The 17,563-nt window shown below is 39.7% G+C and overlaps 1 protein-coding gene across 1 annotated transcript in view; it reads right to left on the minus strand.

The window, feature by feature from the left end:
• Nucleotides 1-794: 794 nt before the first annotated feature.
• Nucleotides 795-17,563, minus strand: part of JAKMIP2 (janus kinase and microtubule interacting protein 2) — a 43,539-nt gene continuing 26,770 nt past the window's right edge. Inside the window, exons 13-21 of the mRNA XM_067567449.1 lie at nucleotides 15,937-16,035; nucleotides 15,290-15,343; nucleotides 14,323-14,388; nucleotides 13,444-13,512; nucleotides 12,440-12,517; nucleotides 11,292-11,495; nucleotides 10,337-10,402; nucleotides 8,556-8,628; nucleotides 795-1,669 (exon numbers count right to left, since the gene is read on the minus strand). Coding sequence (XP_067423550.1) covers nucleotides 8,578-8,628; nucleotides 10,337-10,402; nucleotides 11,292-11,495; nucleotides 12,440-12,517; nucleotides 13,444-13,512; nucleotides 14,323-14,388; nucleotides 15,290-15,343; nucleotides 15,937-16,035 — 687 coding nt within the window. The 3' untranslated portion in view covers nucleotides 795-1,669; nucleotides 8,556-8,577. The remainder of the gene's footprint in view (nucleotides 1,670-8,555; nucleotides 8,629-10,336; nucleotides 10,403-11,291; nucleotides 11,496-12,439; nucleotides 12,518-13,443; nucleotides 13,513-14,322; nucleotides 14,389-15,289; nucleotides 15,344-15,936; nucleotides 16,036-17,563) is intronic.

A 17,563-nucleotide genomic window follows, 5' to 3' on the forward strand; every position in this document is an offset into this window, starting at 1 on the left:
AGGCAGCGTGTGGGGTCCGTGTAGTTACATGCTACAGTGGAAAGCAGACGGTATCCACACCACAGTTAGCGAGACTTTCCCCACTGCCTCCTTCTGCAAGAGCCTTTCCTCTGCTGCCGGAGTCTTTCTCTGTGATGGGGGAAGGCTCTGACAGCTCCCCACTGCCAGAATTCTCCCCACCACAGGAAACTGCTGGAGCCTTTCCCTGCTGCCTCTCCCCTGCCAGGGCCTTTCCTCCCTGTGGCAGAGAAAGACTCTGCATCAGGAAGGCCGCAGGACACTACTCTGCTAAAAATAGTAGTGTAGATGGGGAGGCACTGCTTGGGTGTGTGGAGAGCCATGCAGGGTACAGACAGTAGAGTTCTGGTGTATCTTTACTCGCCTAAGCAGTGCCTCACTTACACTGCTATTTATACCTGTGCTGGCGGGGGCGTGCAGTGTATGTATTCTGATGCTGCCCTAAGGAGTGTGCAGGGTAGCCATTCAGATCAGGTTCTGTGCATTGTAACAGGGAGATAAGTGTTGCACTGAAAGGCAAACTGCTTCTACCTGTCCTTAATCGTGACAAATGGTAAGTGACACATTTGTCCTCTGTCTAATAAAGATGCTTTTGCCCAGCTACCACCTATTTTTGGTTCATGTACCATTTGCCAAGAAGCCAGTTGACAAAATCACTTTGACAAAATCAAACCGAAATATTTGTAACTGTTTCACATGTTCATTAGCATACAATTTTAGACAAGCTTGGAAGTCAATGTTTTGTGGGATCAGATAACATAGGCATTCCCCCCTTCCCCTCCCATTTCTTTCCTCAGCCCCATTCCAGTGATCCTAGGTACATTATTAGGAGTAGTTGTGAAATCAAGTATGGTTGTTTCTTCAGTGTGTCAGTCTTTAAAATGTATGAAAAGAATCTAACATTGTACATGCTCTTCTTCGTGGAGGGATCATGAAGAAAGATAAGGCTACAGTATTGTCATAAATCCTCATTAGGTCCATCACCCACATTCTTTCCTTCCTTTGCCATGCTAGCTGATGGTATATTAACATCCCCACCACATACGACATGATGCCCAGTTCCGCCCATCATGAAACAAAACAGAGTCCATTTCCCCCTTTGTTCACATTGCAGCTGTCATTGTTCCTGAGTTGAAAACCAAAAAGAGTCCCTGTAGTAAGGAAGCCGGATGATTCAAATTGAATATTTTATTGTCAAAATCCTCTCACAGTTTTGAATGCATTTCTCCTGCTCTGTCCCTTTAATATTGATCTTTTCATGGGGTGTCAGTTACATTTAATACGATCCCCCTGCACAGCAGGGATAGATTGGTCTGTTGTAACTTTGGTTCCATGCCCAAGGCCCATTTTTACTGGATCTGCTGATTCGGTTTAAAAATTTTTAATGATATATGTTCACAGTTTGTTTCTTCCCCCTCCTTTTCTTAGTTTTGACATATAGAACTTCATTAAATGCAGCATATATTGTTAGCTTTAGACAGGAATTGTCAAGTAACAAATCTTGAATAATGGCTTTAAAATACATGATGGTTGTAGTCTTGGCTACAGGTGGTTGTGGGTTTTTTTTTTAAATCGGTGTAAACAATGTTCTCTTCTTCATGGGTTTGGAAGCATTTGCCTTTCTAAGGACCTATCTGTGTAGTCCGGCACTCTACAAAATAGAAAAGAAAAACATCTGTATTAGATAAATGGAGAGACTGCATCGGTCTGTCCATCTCTCCCTCCCTCCTGCCCACCCACAGGTTTTGGAGATTTTCCATTGTTGGAAAGGGATTAGTCAAGAATCTAAACACAGGATATTCTTCTGAACACAGCAACTGTATCCATCCGCTGCCGAAGGCAAGGATTTAGAACCCAACTTCTACACTCCTCAAGTCAATGGGAAGGTTGCAACTGATTTCAGTGGGAGCAGGGCTTAAACCAGGTTGCTCTACCAGAAGACAAGGACAGAGACATGAAAATAGGTGAAACTCTCCTGGTTTCAGGACAGCCCCTTTGTTCATGAAACTCTGAAGTGAACTTAAACTGTGGTTTGGATGAACCAGGACCGAGTTTTGGGCTGAGTTTTGTGTCCATCCACCCTTCTTATCACGGATGGGGAAGGATTATGGGCTTTGCTCAAAACCAGGAAAAACTTGGTATTTTTCATCTGAGTTTTGCTTTGGATTTTCAGGTCCATTTAAATTGTGAAACAGAGTGAAAGTCACAGGGTGCAAAATCCATGCAAACCGAATGTCCTTCTGCATACACACGTTCCCCCTGCAAACCCTCTCAACTAGGGGAATCTCATATAAACAGACTCCTGAGAGTTTTGCACAGATGGATTCTGTAGTTTTTCACCCATTCGAGTACTTTCTTTCTTTCTTTCTTTCTTTCTTTGTAACCCTCTCCCTGAAAGCAACAGCTGTGAATGCTGTACTGACCCTAGGAGTAGGAGACCATAAATCCTCATCTGAAATAATTGCAGCTCTGTGTGCCCCCAGCTGCTTAAGGGGAATAGGAGATGATGATAAACTGTAAAGAGAGGTATGGAAAAAACGTAGACTTTTTGATCATGAAATGGGTCTCCAGGTACATTTCAAGGAGGTTTTACAAATGAATCTATTTAAAGTCTAAAAATTATAGCATCTAGAAAACTGGCATCCAGCAGGACTCTGGCAATTGGCAGAGACACTGATCCCTTTGCTTCATGTGCCCTCCAGCCTCCTCCCTCCCCAAAAATTATAAGAACTGTAAAATTAGATGCCACATGATTTTTTTTAGGACAGTACTTTGGGAACCACTCGTTCAAATGACCCCAAATTTGTGCCACTAACCCTATTCTGAGCCTAGCTGAAGCAAGGCAAATTTCAAGGCAACCTGGGTACGCATGTGGATTTTAGAGCACTTAGAAAATCAGCTGTTAAATAGCAGGCTAGCCTCAACTATAGTGATACTACCACCCCATAATAATGCAGAGTTGCCTGACAATGCCTCTCTCAAGGCTTCCTATACCTCTCCCAAAATACTCATGTGCCATCTCCCCTGCTTGTAATAAGGAATGAGCACATCATGGTTGCGGGAGGTAGACAGAGTAGGTGCAAATTGCACTCATGAAATTTGGTCAGAATTGGAAGAAGCCCTTTCAGTTCTTTCTGAAATTACATCCCCCTCCACTTTTGTAATTTTTCAATTGGCATATGGCAGATTTTCTATTCTCTACAAAGATTTAGCTGTAACATTTGCTTCACCTGCCTTCCGGCTGATCTAAATCCCTCTCCCTGCTCATAGGAAGGCAGGGCACGAGTATGAGATCCTAATTTTCTGTACATGAAGACATGAAAAACAACACATGAAAGAGTTCCTTCTTTGGATGGGACTTCAGCTATCTGCTGGGATATCCTAGTAATGCCAGATGCTGCCAGCTGGACATAGTTCCTGTAACTATATTCAGGCGAGGAGAAGAGCAACAGAAGGAAGATGTGAGCATAGCTATCTAATCATATTAGACAATCTAGCACCTACATACCTTTGAGCATCTGGGCCTGACTGACTACCTAGACTTTTATGGTTCCCAAAGGAAGGCAATGTAAGCCTGATTCTGTTATCACAGCCTTGTACATCAGGAGTAACGGCATTGGGCAAAATGGTAGAGTCACCTTGACTGTCCCTCTAACTCTGTGAGTTCAGTGCAGTTGAGAATTTAAGCCAGTGCATCTGATTCCAGCAAACATTCCATTATGTCCTAGGAATCTCAGATGGGTTACATATAGGTTAAAGCTGTGAATCTCAACTTTACAGACTACTGTACCTCTTCAGGAGTCTGATCTGTCTTGCGTACCCCCAAGTTTTACCTCATTTAAAACTACTTGTTTACAAAATCAGACATAAAAATACAAAAGTGTCACAGCACACTATTACTGACAAATTGCTCATGTTCTCATTTTTACCATAGAATTATAAAATAAATCAATTGAAATATAAATATTATATTGACATTTCAGCGTATAGTGTATATACAGCAGTATAAACAAGTCATTGTCTGTATGAAATTTTAGTTTCTATTGACTTTGTTAGTGCTTTTTATGTAGCCTGTAGGGAAATATCTAGATGAGTTGATGTACCCCAGGGAAGGGCTCTGCATACCCCCAAGGGTACATGTACCCCTGGTTGAGAAACTGGATTAAAGGACTCCTGTGTGCAAATGAACAGAATGATAATCTGCTGCCTGATCTTTTCTAGATTGCTAATGAGGAGCTCCAACCTGAAGCACCCTCATCAGCTTTCTCTAGCCACCCATTACCTGGATGGACAAGCTCTCCAAATAGGTCACTATGGCATAGATGCAATTACTGAATATGGTGATTATAATGTACTCATCTTTGCTTCTGATTTTTTTTCTTCCCATGTGACTGCTTTCATCTCCTACTCAAAAGCAGAGGGAGGAGGTGACACGTCTGTGAGCAGGAATTCAGAATGACTTTCAGTATGTTGTGGAAATAATTAGGAGACTGTAATTTGAAAGTCACCATGTAATCCATGCCTACAAATATCCTTTGAAGATTTTCTTCTGGCAGGCAGCCACGCAGTGTTAGAGGGCGTGTTTAAGATATTTCCACAGGCGTTCAGACAATAAGGATTTAGGAATCTCATTTAGAAACTGCATTCAGTTTTCTAATTTAGGGAATGTGTATTTCTAAAAATGTTGGCTTACATCTTCGGCTCCTGAAAAGCTCTTCTCTGAAATTCTAATTCTGTGGCTCTTCTATCTTATTTCTATACCTGATAATCCCCCCTCCATTCCTGTCTGGCACTATAATAACGTGCATTGATTCTCATGAAATATTCATTAACCTCTCTAGGCTGGGAGCTGGAATTTCTGTGTGCTAAGTGCCGATTTAAATGAAAATTTTCAACCAGCTCTAAATGTTTTTTCAATGAAAAAAATGGCTTGTTTTGTCAACATGGAAATTTCCCTCAACCATTTTTTATGACATTTTGGGGGATTTTGTTGAAAAAATGAAAAATAATGTCTTAACATTTTTGGAATCTTTTTTTAATTTAGGGGTTCTTTCTTTCTTTCTTTCTTTCTTTCTTTCTTTCTTTCAACAAAAACCTGAAAACTTCTGAACAAAAATTTCAAAGCAAATCAAAATGTGTAGATTTTTGTTGAAAAATTGTCAGGCACAAAATAATATTTCCTGAACAGCTGTAATGCTGATGCAAAATGTAATTCGCACTTCATGCCAGGTGCAGCACACTGCAAATCTCTACAGTGTCAAGGCATATTGTGAACAGAATTAGAAAGAGAGGAAAAAGCTGATCACAGCTGTGTACTATCAGGGACAAATTTATAAACATAGTCACCTAAACTGAGCACCTGAGGCATACTTTATGAGGTACATTTTCAAAAACTAAAGCCAAGTCTCCTTTTTCCTGGGTGCAATTTGCACTGGTAAAATTAGAGTGCTTGTGTCTCTGACTCATGGTTTACTCCCACAACGGTATATCTGGAGGTGCGAATACTCAGATTTGTATCCATGGCTGAAGTGAATTGTGCCCAGAGGAGCAGAAAATGCAGGTGCAAGTTTTGTGGAAGAAAATTGCACTTACACAAAAAGAATCACAGAATCGTAGAACTGGAAGGGACATGAGAGGTCTTCTAGTCCTGTCCCCAGTACTTAAGGCAGGACCAAGTATTATCTAGACCATCCCTGACAGGTGTTTGTTTAACCTGCTCTTCAAAATCTCCAATGATGGAGATTCCACAATCTCCCTAGGCAATTTAATCCAGTGCTTAACTACCCTGACAGTTAGAAAGTTTTTCCTAATGTCCAACCTAAATGATCTTTGCTGCAATTTAAGCCCATTGCTTTTTGTCCTATCCTCAGAAGTTAAGAAGAACAATTTTTCTCGCTCTTCCTTGTAAAAACCTTTTATGTAGTTGAAAACTGTTATCATGTCCCCCCTCAGTCTTCTCTTCTCCAGACTAAACAAACCCAATTTTTTCAATCTTCCCTTATAAGTCATGTTTTCTAGACTTTTAATAATTTTTGTTGCTCTTCCCTGGACTTTCTCCAGTTTGTCCACATCTTTCCTGAAATATGATGCCCAGAACTGGACACAATACTCCAGCTGAAGCCTAATCAACGCGGAATAGAGCACAAGAATTACTTCTTGTGAATTGCTTACAGCACTGCTGCTAATACATCCCAGAATGATGTTTGCTTTTTTTGCAACAGTGTTACAGTGTTGACTCATATTTAGCTTGTAATCCACTGTGATCCCCCGACACCATTCTGCAGTACTCCTTCCTAGGCAGTCATTTCTCATTTTGTACGTATGCAACTGATTGTTCCTTCCTAAGTGGAGAACTTTGCATTTGTCCTTATTGAATTTCATCCTATTTACTTGAAACTATTTCTCCAGTTTGTCCAAATCATTTTGAATTTTAATCCTATCCTCCAAAGCACTTACGATCCCTCTCAGCTTGGTCTCATCCATAAACTTTATAAGTGTACTTTCTATGCCGTTATCTAAATCATTGATGAAGATATTGAACAGAACCGGACCAAGAACTGACCCCTTCGGGACCCCACTCAATATGTCCTTCAAGCTGGACTATGAACCACTGATAACTACTCTCTGGGAATGGTTTTCCAACCAGTTATGCACCCACCTTATAGTAGCTCCATCTAGTTTGTATTTCCCTAATTTGTTTATGAGAAGGTCATGAGAGACAGTATCATAAGCCTTACTAAAGTCAGCATATACCACATCTATTGCTTCCCCCCATACACATGCTTTGTTGCCCTGTCAAAAAAAAAGCTATTAGGTTGGTTTGACACAATTTGTTCTTGACAGATATGTCACTGTTACTTATCACCTTATTATCTTCTAGGTGTTTGAAAATTGATTACTTCATTATTTGCTCCATTATCTTTCCAGGTACTGAAATTAAGCTGACTGGTCTGTAATTCCCCGTGTTGTCCTTATTCTCCTTTTTATTAGATTGGCATTATATTTTCCCTTTTCCAGTCCTCTGGAATCTCTTCCATGACTTTTCGAAGATAATTGCTAATGGCTCAGATATGTCCTCTGTCAGCTCTTTGAATATTCTAAGATGTCATTCTTTCAAAAATCTGTTCCTCTGCAAGCATCAGTTTTACTACCTCCATATCTCTCCTTTGCATATACAAGCATGTCCTTGCAAGTGCAAATCAAATAAGTGCATGAGCAAATGGGTAGTATTTGCCAGTTTTGCTTAGTAGAGATTCTTGCCAATTTCACTTTCAGTTCATCTGGGTTTTCCTGTGCACCTTGAGCTTCACTGTGAATTCTGGGTTTGTACATATCAAAGAGTTCTGATTTTTAAAGGTTCCTCAGTCTGACTCCCCATTTTGCACCCATGATTTTTGTGAGTGTACTCCAATGCTCAGTCATCCAGATAACATTGTTTCTGCCCAGAATGGTTTGCTGGCACAAAATAGAATGTCATTTGCAAAATCAGACTCAAACTATTAATGCAATAGTCTTTCAAAATCACCTAATTTCTACAGAGTTTCTGCACAGAAAGCATGCAAAATTGTCAAATCAAATATTCACTAGCCACTGGTAACCTCAAAACATCTCCCAGCTGCTGTGCTGGGTCATCTTTTAGAAGTTCTGCCTCAGGAACTTCCAGTCAGTGGTTATGATACCATTATGCAATCCCTCCAGCACACCTGTTTGCTAGAGCTGGGAAATATATTTAAAATGTTGGCAACTCCAAAATGGGACAGTCAACTTTTTGGAAGAGCCATGGGTATTGACCTATCAAAAAACTAACTAACTGTCTCCTGGGGTTCATTTGCTTCTCTCCCCACTTAACTGATCCCTCCAGAAAAGTCTCCATACGTTCTGGATTGGGTTGAGCCCTGAAGATCATCCAGTTTGGGCTCTCTCTGGCCAAGGCAGAATTCTAGTCAATGTGGCTATTTGTGAGAGTTAGCGCTCTTCACGTGATCAAGGAATTGCAGGAACAGGCCATAAGGACTATCGTCTTGAGCATCTCAGCTGATCTAGTTGCTAGGGCTGAGCGTGAAGCTTCCCTCAGATACACAGGGCTTGAGAGAGGCTTTCCTCAGACACACAGGACTAAGACCATAAAGGGTATATCCAAAACCTTGAATTGCTCCTGAAATTAACTATGTAAGACAGTGCAAAATGGAGAACTGGTGAAACATCCACAGCCCCAGTCTGCATTTCTTCAGGTGGCGCCCTGAACAGTGCACTGCAATAATCTAGTCTGGAGGCAACAAAGACATGGAGGGCAGCCAAATGTGAAAGCTGCCTGATAGTCCTGTATCTTAATCACAAGACTGCCATCCTTCCTTCCACAGTCTGGAGACTGCTAAGTTTAAAAACTCAAGGCAGACCCCTGACTAGTGTAAAGTGACATAACTCCACTGCAGTCAGTGTACCCAGATCGATTTATATCAACTCAGGATCTGGCCTTCTCTTCATAAGAATCTATGGGACAAACACTAGTTACATGGAAATATGTAAAGCAGCCTTACCTTTCCAAGAGGCACACTGACATCAAGGCCAAAGAATAAAGGCAAGAGAGAAGAACAAGAATAGAAACAGAAACTGCAGAAGAAAAAAGAAGATTATATAAAAAAAATTGTGCTGTAGTGTCTTAGGGATCAGCGCTAGTTTTCTTTCAATTCATATGATAATAATAAACTCAGTTTAACATTAGACCTGAAATAATTATGCATGCAGAAAACATGTTTTCCAATTGTGTCTATAAATATCAACCGCTCTCCCCGGTGTGAAAAAACTAGACCGTATCACTTTTTTCAACTCATCAGCAAAATTAATGCAACCAACACCACATGGAAAAGCTGGGCCAGATCTTCAGCTGGTGTAAATCAACGTAGCTTTACTGAAGTCCCAAACCTGTGCTCGCTTATACCAGCTGAGCATCTGGCACATGCTTTCTGAAATGGCACCTGCTGTCCATCCTAGCAAATATGCTAAGATCATGGATGAATGATGTAACACTGACTGTAATCAAACATGTCCCTCATACTGAACTATTAATAACTGACTCTTGGATCTCTTCCATCATGGTCCTTGCTTTTCTAGTGGGATGGGAATTTTTGTGGTTTGAAGTCCCTTTTGAAAATGTGGCTATCCAGTGTCTTCCATCTCAGTTCACTACTGAACTGGTCACAAGTTTTGTTTTGTTTTTTAAATCAAAGATGACAATTCAGTACACTCCCAATTTTGATCCATTTTCTGCCCATGAAAGTATTATATACTCTTGCATATCCCCTTGATTTCTACTGAACATCACTGGAACTTTGACAGCAAAGTGGAAAAAGTAGAGACTGTGTAGCTAAGGGGTTAAAATATATGCTTATTGCATTATTAATAAGATTACTGCTAGACTAGGTGTTTTTGGTGAAGAATTGGCCACTGTTGCAGCTTCAATGCCTCTGAGATTTTTCTTTATTATGCTTTGTTTTGCTTGTTAAGTAAATTGGTCATGTTCTTCTAGACATAGTTTAAAGGAAGTTCTGAAGACAAAAATGAGCATTTAGATCCATTATGGGCTTTATTTCATCATCTGGCACAGCAGGTGGGATCATCTTCTTGCCATTTAGAAGCTTTTGAATTAGTTGACTGCCTCGTGCATTTTGGGTCTCCTTGGCATTGACTGCAGTGAGCCTGTGATTGGGCCCACCATATTTCACTTCAGGAATGCATATACAAGTCAATAAGAATGCAATTTCTTTTGATGCCACAGTTCAGGTAAGGGACAAGGTTCTGATACCCATACTCATATTGTGTAGTATCTTACTCCAGTCCCCACTGGTTCCAACATGGGTAATGGTATCAGAATGTGGCCCTAAACTTATATGAATAAGGGGCACTATCTTGAAATCTTAACTCAGTTTCAGTCAATTCTTAATGTGGGCAAAACTCATCTTGGTTTCAATGGGAGTTTTGCCTGCATATAAAGAGACTTGGGTAATAACCGAGTAAGGACCTCGGCATTTGGCTCCATATCATTTGCTACATAATCATATTTTAAATAAGATGTTTATAATTTAATAGAAAAATATTGTTTCCTTAAGGGAACAAAGAGTTTGCAGGAAGGGGAAAGTAGATCTGAGATTATGTCTGGATATAATGAAAGACATAAACTGGAAAGAAAATGAAGTGAAAAGAGAGAAACTAACATAGTCCAGTTAGGTCAGAAAAATACTTGTATGATTTTTAGTCTAAAAAATTATCTCAGACCACAAAAGCTGATCTGATTCTTTTAAAACATGGAAAAACAGCCAACCTTTTCCTCTAGGTCCTTGATCTGTCTCTTCTGGACGTCAGTTTTATCTTCTAAATCTCGTATCCTCTAGAAATAAAAACAAACAAACAAACTCCAGACAGAATGCACAGAAGAGAAAATATTAACTGTTTTGCTCAGCTGAACAAGTCACCCAACTTGGGCAAATTTTAAAGATCCTGGAAATGAAGAGCTAAGGAATTCATCCAGTTCCACACTGGCATGAAATCCTTTGTCACCCTCTAGCCCCCTCACCCCTCCCTCGATTTGCCATGCCCACAGCAGTGCACACTGATCCCTGAAAATGAAAGGGTTTAAATGCAATGCTTATGTCCCAGAGAGATTAATTAGCAACTGCCCACTTTGGGAGGGGAAGAACGGAAGAGATTAGAAAGAAAATCCCACTCACCACCTGTTTGAAGAAAGTCAGTTTTATATGATAATCTAAGGACACTGATGAAGCACAAAATAGCAGGTTGGGAAGTGTCTGTGCACTGTTCATATCTGACACTGATACTGTTACGTATCATAGGATACTCTTTCAGAACACTTTTGATTTTAAGCCAGAAGGGGTCATTGAATCATGTAGTCTGACCTCATGCATAACAGGACAGAGAATTTCATCCAGTTACTCCTGGACTGAGCCAAGTAACTTGTGTCTGAGATTTGTGCTATGAGGCTGGATTCAGAGATAAGAGATAAATAAGAGAGATTTGCTTGGTTTTGAACTTTGAGCCAAAATATTCCCACAGCCTCCACAAATAAGATTATGAAACCAGCTTTTGCATGCATAGAGCAGGTATTTATATGTCCCAGACAACTCAAGCAGTGAAAAACCAGGCTAGTTGAACCAGGATTTCTCAGAAACTAGTAAGAAACATTGGACCATAATCTGTATTCTTACACAGCAAAACAACATGGATTTATTTGTTCTAAGATCTTGGTCCTTGTGCCCTACCTGATGCGCTTGCTGTAGCAGCTCCATCCTCTCCTGAAGAATCTGGCAGTCATATTCTCTACTTTTTCTCAGCATCTGCCGTCTTAATTTTTCTACAGCTGTCCTCAGCTCCTCCTGTTGCTTTTCACTTAACAGTTCCCCAAACTTTATCACTGTTTCTTGCTGTAAAGCATTGTACAAGGTGGCTTCAAGCTCCTGGATTCTCTAGTTGATGTAACACCAAAAATTGATTAGAGATAGAACATTGTACAAAATATACCTGGGATTTTTTCTGGTCATAGATTCAAGCATCTACCTACATAGAAGAAGCTTCCAATGTAATAAATGTGTGCAAGATTGAAAAGCAGAGCTGGTAAAAAGAAATGGTTCAATGTTTTAGCAAAAAAGTCCAGGTTTTTTTTTTCAATGACTTTTTCATTGAAATTCATAATTTTGAAATGTTTCAAACAGCTACGATGCTGGACAAAACTGGGATGGAATTTTCATGAACATTTTGACCAGTTTTTTCTAAAATCACAAATCAAAATATAGAGGAAAATTTCATTGACATTGCAAATTTTGAATATTTTTGACCTACGCTGTTAAAAAGGAATAAGGGTAAAAGATCAGCATGCCAGAATACACATTTCTCTCTCAAGTCGTAGTCTTGCTAATAGATGAGCATGCTCATTAATGCAGGCTTGGGTAGCCCTGCATTCTCTGCTCATTGCTTTATCCCATGCACTTGTATACAAAAACCTTTACATCTGTGCTCAGCAGGTATAAACCCTATACAATGGATTTTGCTGGGCTGGTATTTTCCAATAAAATCGGTTGCAATTTGTGGTATACTATGAGGTGCACTAAAGGAGACATTTAAATATTCCTGCACGTGCCTCATTCTGTTTGTCTGCATGACTCCAACTGGGTGAGGCGACGCTAATGAATATGACATCTGCTGTTAACTCAGGGAAGAATTACTACTTCAGGATGTGAAGAGGCCAAGTATAATGTTGAGGCTGTGCAGACTGCAAGGTAGTGGTTTAGCAGAGTGGAAAAAGGTAGATATGAAAAAGTTAGGAAGGATGTGCAAAACCCTCTCTCCTCCTGCACCAACATGAATCTGTGTCCTGTTATGATGTGTGCTGTAGCATTTCCCTTGTACATACCATATATGCTTGGTCAAGAGCTTGCTTCCTGTAGTCTAATTCTTCCTCCAAATAACCTTTTATTTTGCAAAACTGCTCCTACAGTGATAATTTGGACAGAAAAAATGAATTAGTTACTCAACATGCCGTGGAAAGTATTATTTGATCAACTACAGATGTCTGATGGGAGCAGGAATTTATGAGGTCTGTCAGTAATGGAGACTTTGCAGGGTTGTTAATATCCAATTAATATCTAGCAAAGCCTGAAGGAAAAACAATTATGTTTGCTTTGGTAAGGCAAAAGAGTAAAAATGTGCTCTGGTCTATACTGGAGTAACTCCAGAAAGCCTTTGTTGTCTTTAGTGGAATTGCTCAGAATTAGACCAGCGTTACAAGGAGCAGAATTTGAACTATTATGATCACTTTACAATCCATGTAAACTTGTTCATCTTTTAGATATATTACTTCCAGTTAAGGAGACTAAGAGTGAAGCCAAATCCTGACTTCGCTGTAGTTATACTAAGCACAATTCAGCTATGCATGCCTTGCCTTTAAAATGTTAAGGATTCAAAGTGTGTTTAAAGAACATAGTGTTAGAATTCAGGGTTTTTTTTCCTGCTTAAATTTATTGATGCCAGTTGACACATGCCTTGTATTTAGTCTCTGAGCACTGTGGGGCAAGGATTATGAATATTTACCTGTCTGAAAAGCACCCAGAAAACTTTGGGCACTATATCCATAATAATAATAAACAATCAGCACCATGTAAAGGGTGAGAATTTGAAAACAGACAGGATCAGAGATGAACATTTATAGCATTTAATCATGAAAAATCCCACTTCACTCAGTCACAATTATTAAATGCAAAGCAAACTAACAACAACAATATTATGGATTCACCAGTGATTGGGAAGATATCATTCATTTTATTTGCCAAGAAATTATTTTTCTGACTCTCAGGGACATCAGATATTTTGATATATTCTGTGGTTGGTTACAGATATGTATTAAAAAGAGTTGCCTACCATGTCACTTTCCAGTTCCATCATCTTCTGGTGTAGAGCTGCTTCAGCCCCTTCAATCTGCTGGATCCACTAGGGGGCATACAACACAGAGATGTGACCCATAGCACGTGCAACTAACTTGCCCAGTGACAAACAGGACCCCGCCAAAATGCTTCCTCTCTATTTTACCTGACTTTAGTAACCAGAAGACCAGATCTGGCCCCTCACTAAGGCTGTGCTCCTGTAGCACAAAAGAGCTTTAAGATGGTTTGGACAGAGATCCCATTGGCATGGGGGAACCTCTGAGTGGCATAGAGCAGGCTATGCTGGCATTATACCACTCTCTCCTTTGTCACCTCTTTTATCTGAGCTGCAAAAACAATTTAGTTTAAACAGCAATATTTCAGCTGAGATTTTCAGAGCCACGTAGGAGGTTTTGACACACAATTTCTATTTATTTCAATTACGTGTCTAAAGTATATGTCTAAATCATCTGAGTGGCTTAGAGAATCTCAGTCTTCCAGTCCATTGCTAGTTTTACCATATGTGGTCGATGGCTTTCCATAACTTTTCCTCTATAAAGTTTACAATCACAACTTATTTTTGGTGTGGTAGCTGCATTTGTTACAGATCTAAATTCATAGCTTAGGATAGATCAATATTTTTCTGGTATGGTAATATCAGTTAGGGTGTAAATTTTTACAACAGTTCTATACAGGCAAACCTTTTCTAGAGTGGATGCTATTGCATCTGCAGTAAAGTGTGTTTTCTGGTATAGCTTATGAGGTTTGGGGAAGCAGTATAAGCTATGCCAGCAAAAGTATTCCAGCAGCCTTTTCTACTGTAGAAAGGCCTGAGACAGTGTATAAATATCAGAGACAAGCAACACAGAACTTGTACCTTTTCTGCCAAGGATAACACGGTGCTAGCCTGAATTATGGCCACTTGCTCTTCATTTCTTAAATTCTATATATTGAAAAAGAAGAAAACAATGCTAAGAAAAAGTGAGAGTAATTTCCTAAAAACACAGAAGAAAATCCACATTCTGTTCTAACTTTCCACAGTTTGCATGGAACTCTGTTGTGTATTGTATAGAGCATTAAACAAACAAAAAGCTAACAGATGAATACAGAGTGTATAGACTATTATTTATAGCTAGGATTTTCAAAGGAACCTAAGGTGGCCAAATCACATTGAAATTCAATGGGAGGTGGGTGCCTAACTCCCTAAGGATCCTTTGAAAATCCCACCCTTCCCTGCTAAAGATGACCACCTTTACCTTTCTGCATAATGTTAACCTGTGAAGACTGATTGGACATGTCAATCAAAAGGTGCTAATTTGACAGTCTTTGGAACTGACGTCCATTTAGCCATACGGCAGGGACTAAATGGGCAGCAACATTATGACCCTTCTATTCAAAGCCATTCGACACACCCTCCACCATGTTCTGACAGGACCAGGGGCCATGGGATAATGTATATTCCTGCCCACTGAATTCCTGGTCTGTCTCCTGAAGTTGCCAGTAGGGGTCCTGTCAGGCTAAATGAGATGTCATCATCTCAGTCCACCAGTTCAGTTCACATAGGCTACTAAATGACTGTCAAGTACCAATGACCTTTAGACTGGAGGTATAGTCACACTTGGTGACCCAGAGATTAATGGCTCAATACCAATCACCAAACCCCTGCTCCCCCAAATCCTTAACTTCTGGAAACAACAAGACCCTTTATTGGAATAATCCTTGTTAACTGACTCTTTAACAAATAACCTTATGGTAAATATACTGTCCTACTTTTCTCCAGTTTTACTGGTGCTACTGAACAAAATATCAGCCCACCAGGAAAGATACAGAGGACTCTGACTTACCCCATTATCACCCAAGATGTCTAACTGCTTTATGAGGTCTGGAATGCTGACATCCTACAAAACAGAATAACATAAAGGTGAGATATGCATGTTTAATCCTGGTGGTGGTATTTGGACCCTAGGAACTGGAGTGAGACCAATAAAACATTTTGTAATAGCAAATAGTCAGCCATGAGATATTAATGAATTTCAGACACTGCTTTCAGACTCTGAACCAGTGTTCCCAATATGGGTATGAATCTTGTTCCCCATTTTGAACTCTTAGGGCTTGTCTACATGGGGACATCTAGGAAAACTAATCCAAATTAACTTAAAGTGTGAATTTGATGTGGATTAGTTAAACCACATTAAACCTCTGTGTAAACACCCTCATTCAGAATTAAGTGAGTTAAGATAAACCAAATTAAGGACACTTTAATTCTGAATAATAACATCCATACAGGGATTTATTGTGGTTTAAAAGTCACCCCTTTAATTAATTTTCCTGGATGTCCTTATGTAGACAAGTTCTTGCTTAATATTCAGCCCACATGGTTAAAGTTTGGCAGCGTAATAAGCAACTGAAAACAGGGTCTTATAATGAAATATGCTGGGCAACCTTAATTAAAGATGGAGCTGAAAGCTCTGCCTATAGTAATTTAACATACCTTGACACCTTCCTTCATACAGTAGATCTGCAGAGCACTTACACCATCTGAGAATGGGTGGATTTGAAGATTAAATGGTGGGGACCGTCTTTCTCTTTCCTTGAAACATATTGAAATGCACATGAGAATGTGTTCGAATGAATAAGATATGTAGAACATCTACTGATTAAATTACACATTCACTGTCTGGTTTATCATGCTTTGCAGGATATCAGTTCTTTACCTCATAAAAAAAGTAAAAAATAATTGCATTATAATTTGGATAGGGCTGAAAAAATGCAGTGTGCTAAGTGGGATTCTAGAACCAGGCAAATATTTTGCAGCAAATAATTTATTTGATGGATTTTGTCTCTTTTGTTTGTTTTCAAATTTTCTGGGCACAGCTCATTATCTCATTAGACTTACTTGTGATCCAAAAATATTTGCCCAATAATGGCGGTGAATAATTCTTGGTCTGTAGGTTCTGCAAATATTCAACATTCAAGCTGTGCTGATTAATTTGAGTGGAGGTGTGATCGTATGCTGTATTTCTATCCCTTGATTAGATGAGTGTAACTCTCAGGATATGTCTACACTGCAGCTGGAATGATGCTTCCCAGCGTGGCTAGACAGACATGCATTAGTTCTGCGCAAGCCAGCATGCTAAAACCAGTGGTGTGCTCACTGCAGCCCAGACTGCAGCTTGGGCTAGCTGCCTGAGTACAATCACACCCAAGCCCTTGGGTAATACTCAAATGGCTAGCCTGAGCCACCGCCCATTCTGCTGCTATGCTGCTATTTTTAGTGAGTGAGCTGGAGTAAAGCTGGTGCATATCTGTCTACCTATGCTGGGAATCATCCTCCTAGCTGCTGTGTAGATTGCCCTAGGAGTGAGAATACTCACATTTACAACTCATTATTTTGTTAAAATTTGCTGTGCTTGCAAATATTCCTTCCTGTAAGCTCATTCATTATAACGTTTGTGGAAAGTAATTTCCAAGGGAGCATGAACACAACAGATGTTGATCCATTTAATAATTTGTATGAATATTCACTGCACGTATTTTGCAATACTTGTCCAGCTCTATAGAACTCAGGCCAAAAGGAAAAAGATTTTATATAGATATCTTATCTGGTTTCTATGAGTCTCTCCATCATGCATAGAAGGGAATGGAGTGGGCCCCAAATGTAACTTGCAAACTTATTTTAGTTTATGGGACATTTAATTGAGTAGTTTGCCAATGTTGTTCTAAACCAAACAGTAACACAGCTGAGTCTGAATGCAAGATTTATAAGTAAGGATCTCTCACAACTCTTCTTTGTGGGAGTTAGGGAAGGATTGAGATATCTGCAAGCTCTGATTTGTGAACAAATGAAGGCCTAAACATTACTTGAAAACCACAGTAGAAGAATAAAACAGGGATAGTGCTGGAAAATCAAAGCAAGGCAGGATTATTTTTCTTGGACTCCATAAACTGAGTAAACACAACTAAATCCAGATTCAGGCACACTACTGCAGAATGGGCTCAGAGTCACCCTCCTCTTGTCATGACTGACCCTGAACCTGAACTTCAGTGGCTTATCAGAGTATCCCCTTCAGTAAGTGTATAAACTCGGGTGACTCTTGTTAAAGTCATGATGAGACTTA

The sequence above is a fragment of the Emydura macquarii genome, unplaced genomic scaffold (genome assembly GCF_026122565.2).
Source record: "Emydura macquarii macquarii isolate MOO-44397 ecotype Brisbane River unplaced genomic scaffold, CSIRO-AGI_Emac_v2 contig_2768, whole genome shotgun sequence".
In the NCBI taxonomy this organism is placed as follows: Eukaryota; Metazoa; Chordata; order Testudines; family Chelidae; genus Emydura; species Emydura macquarii.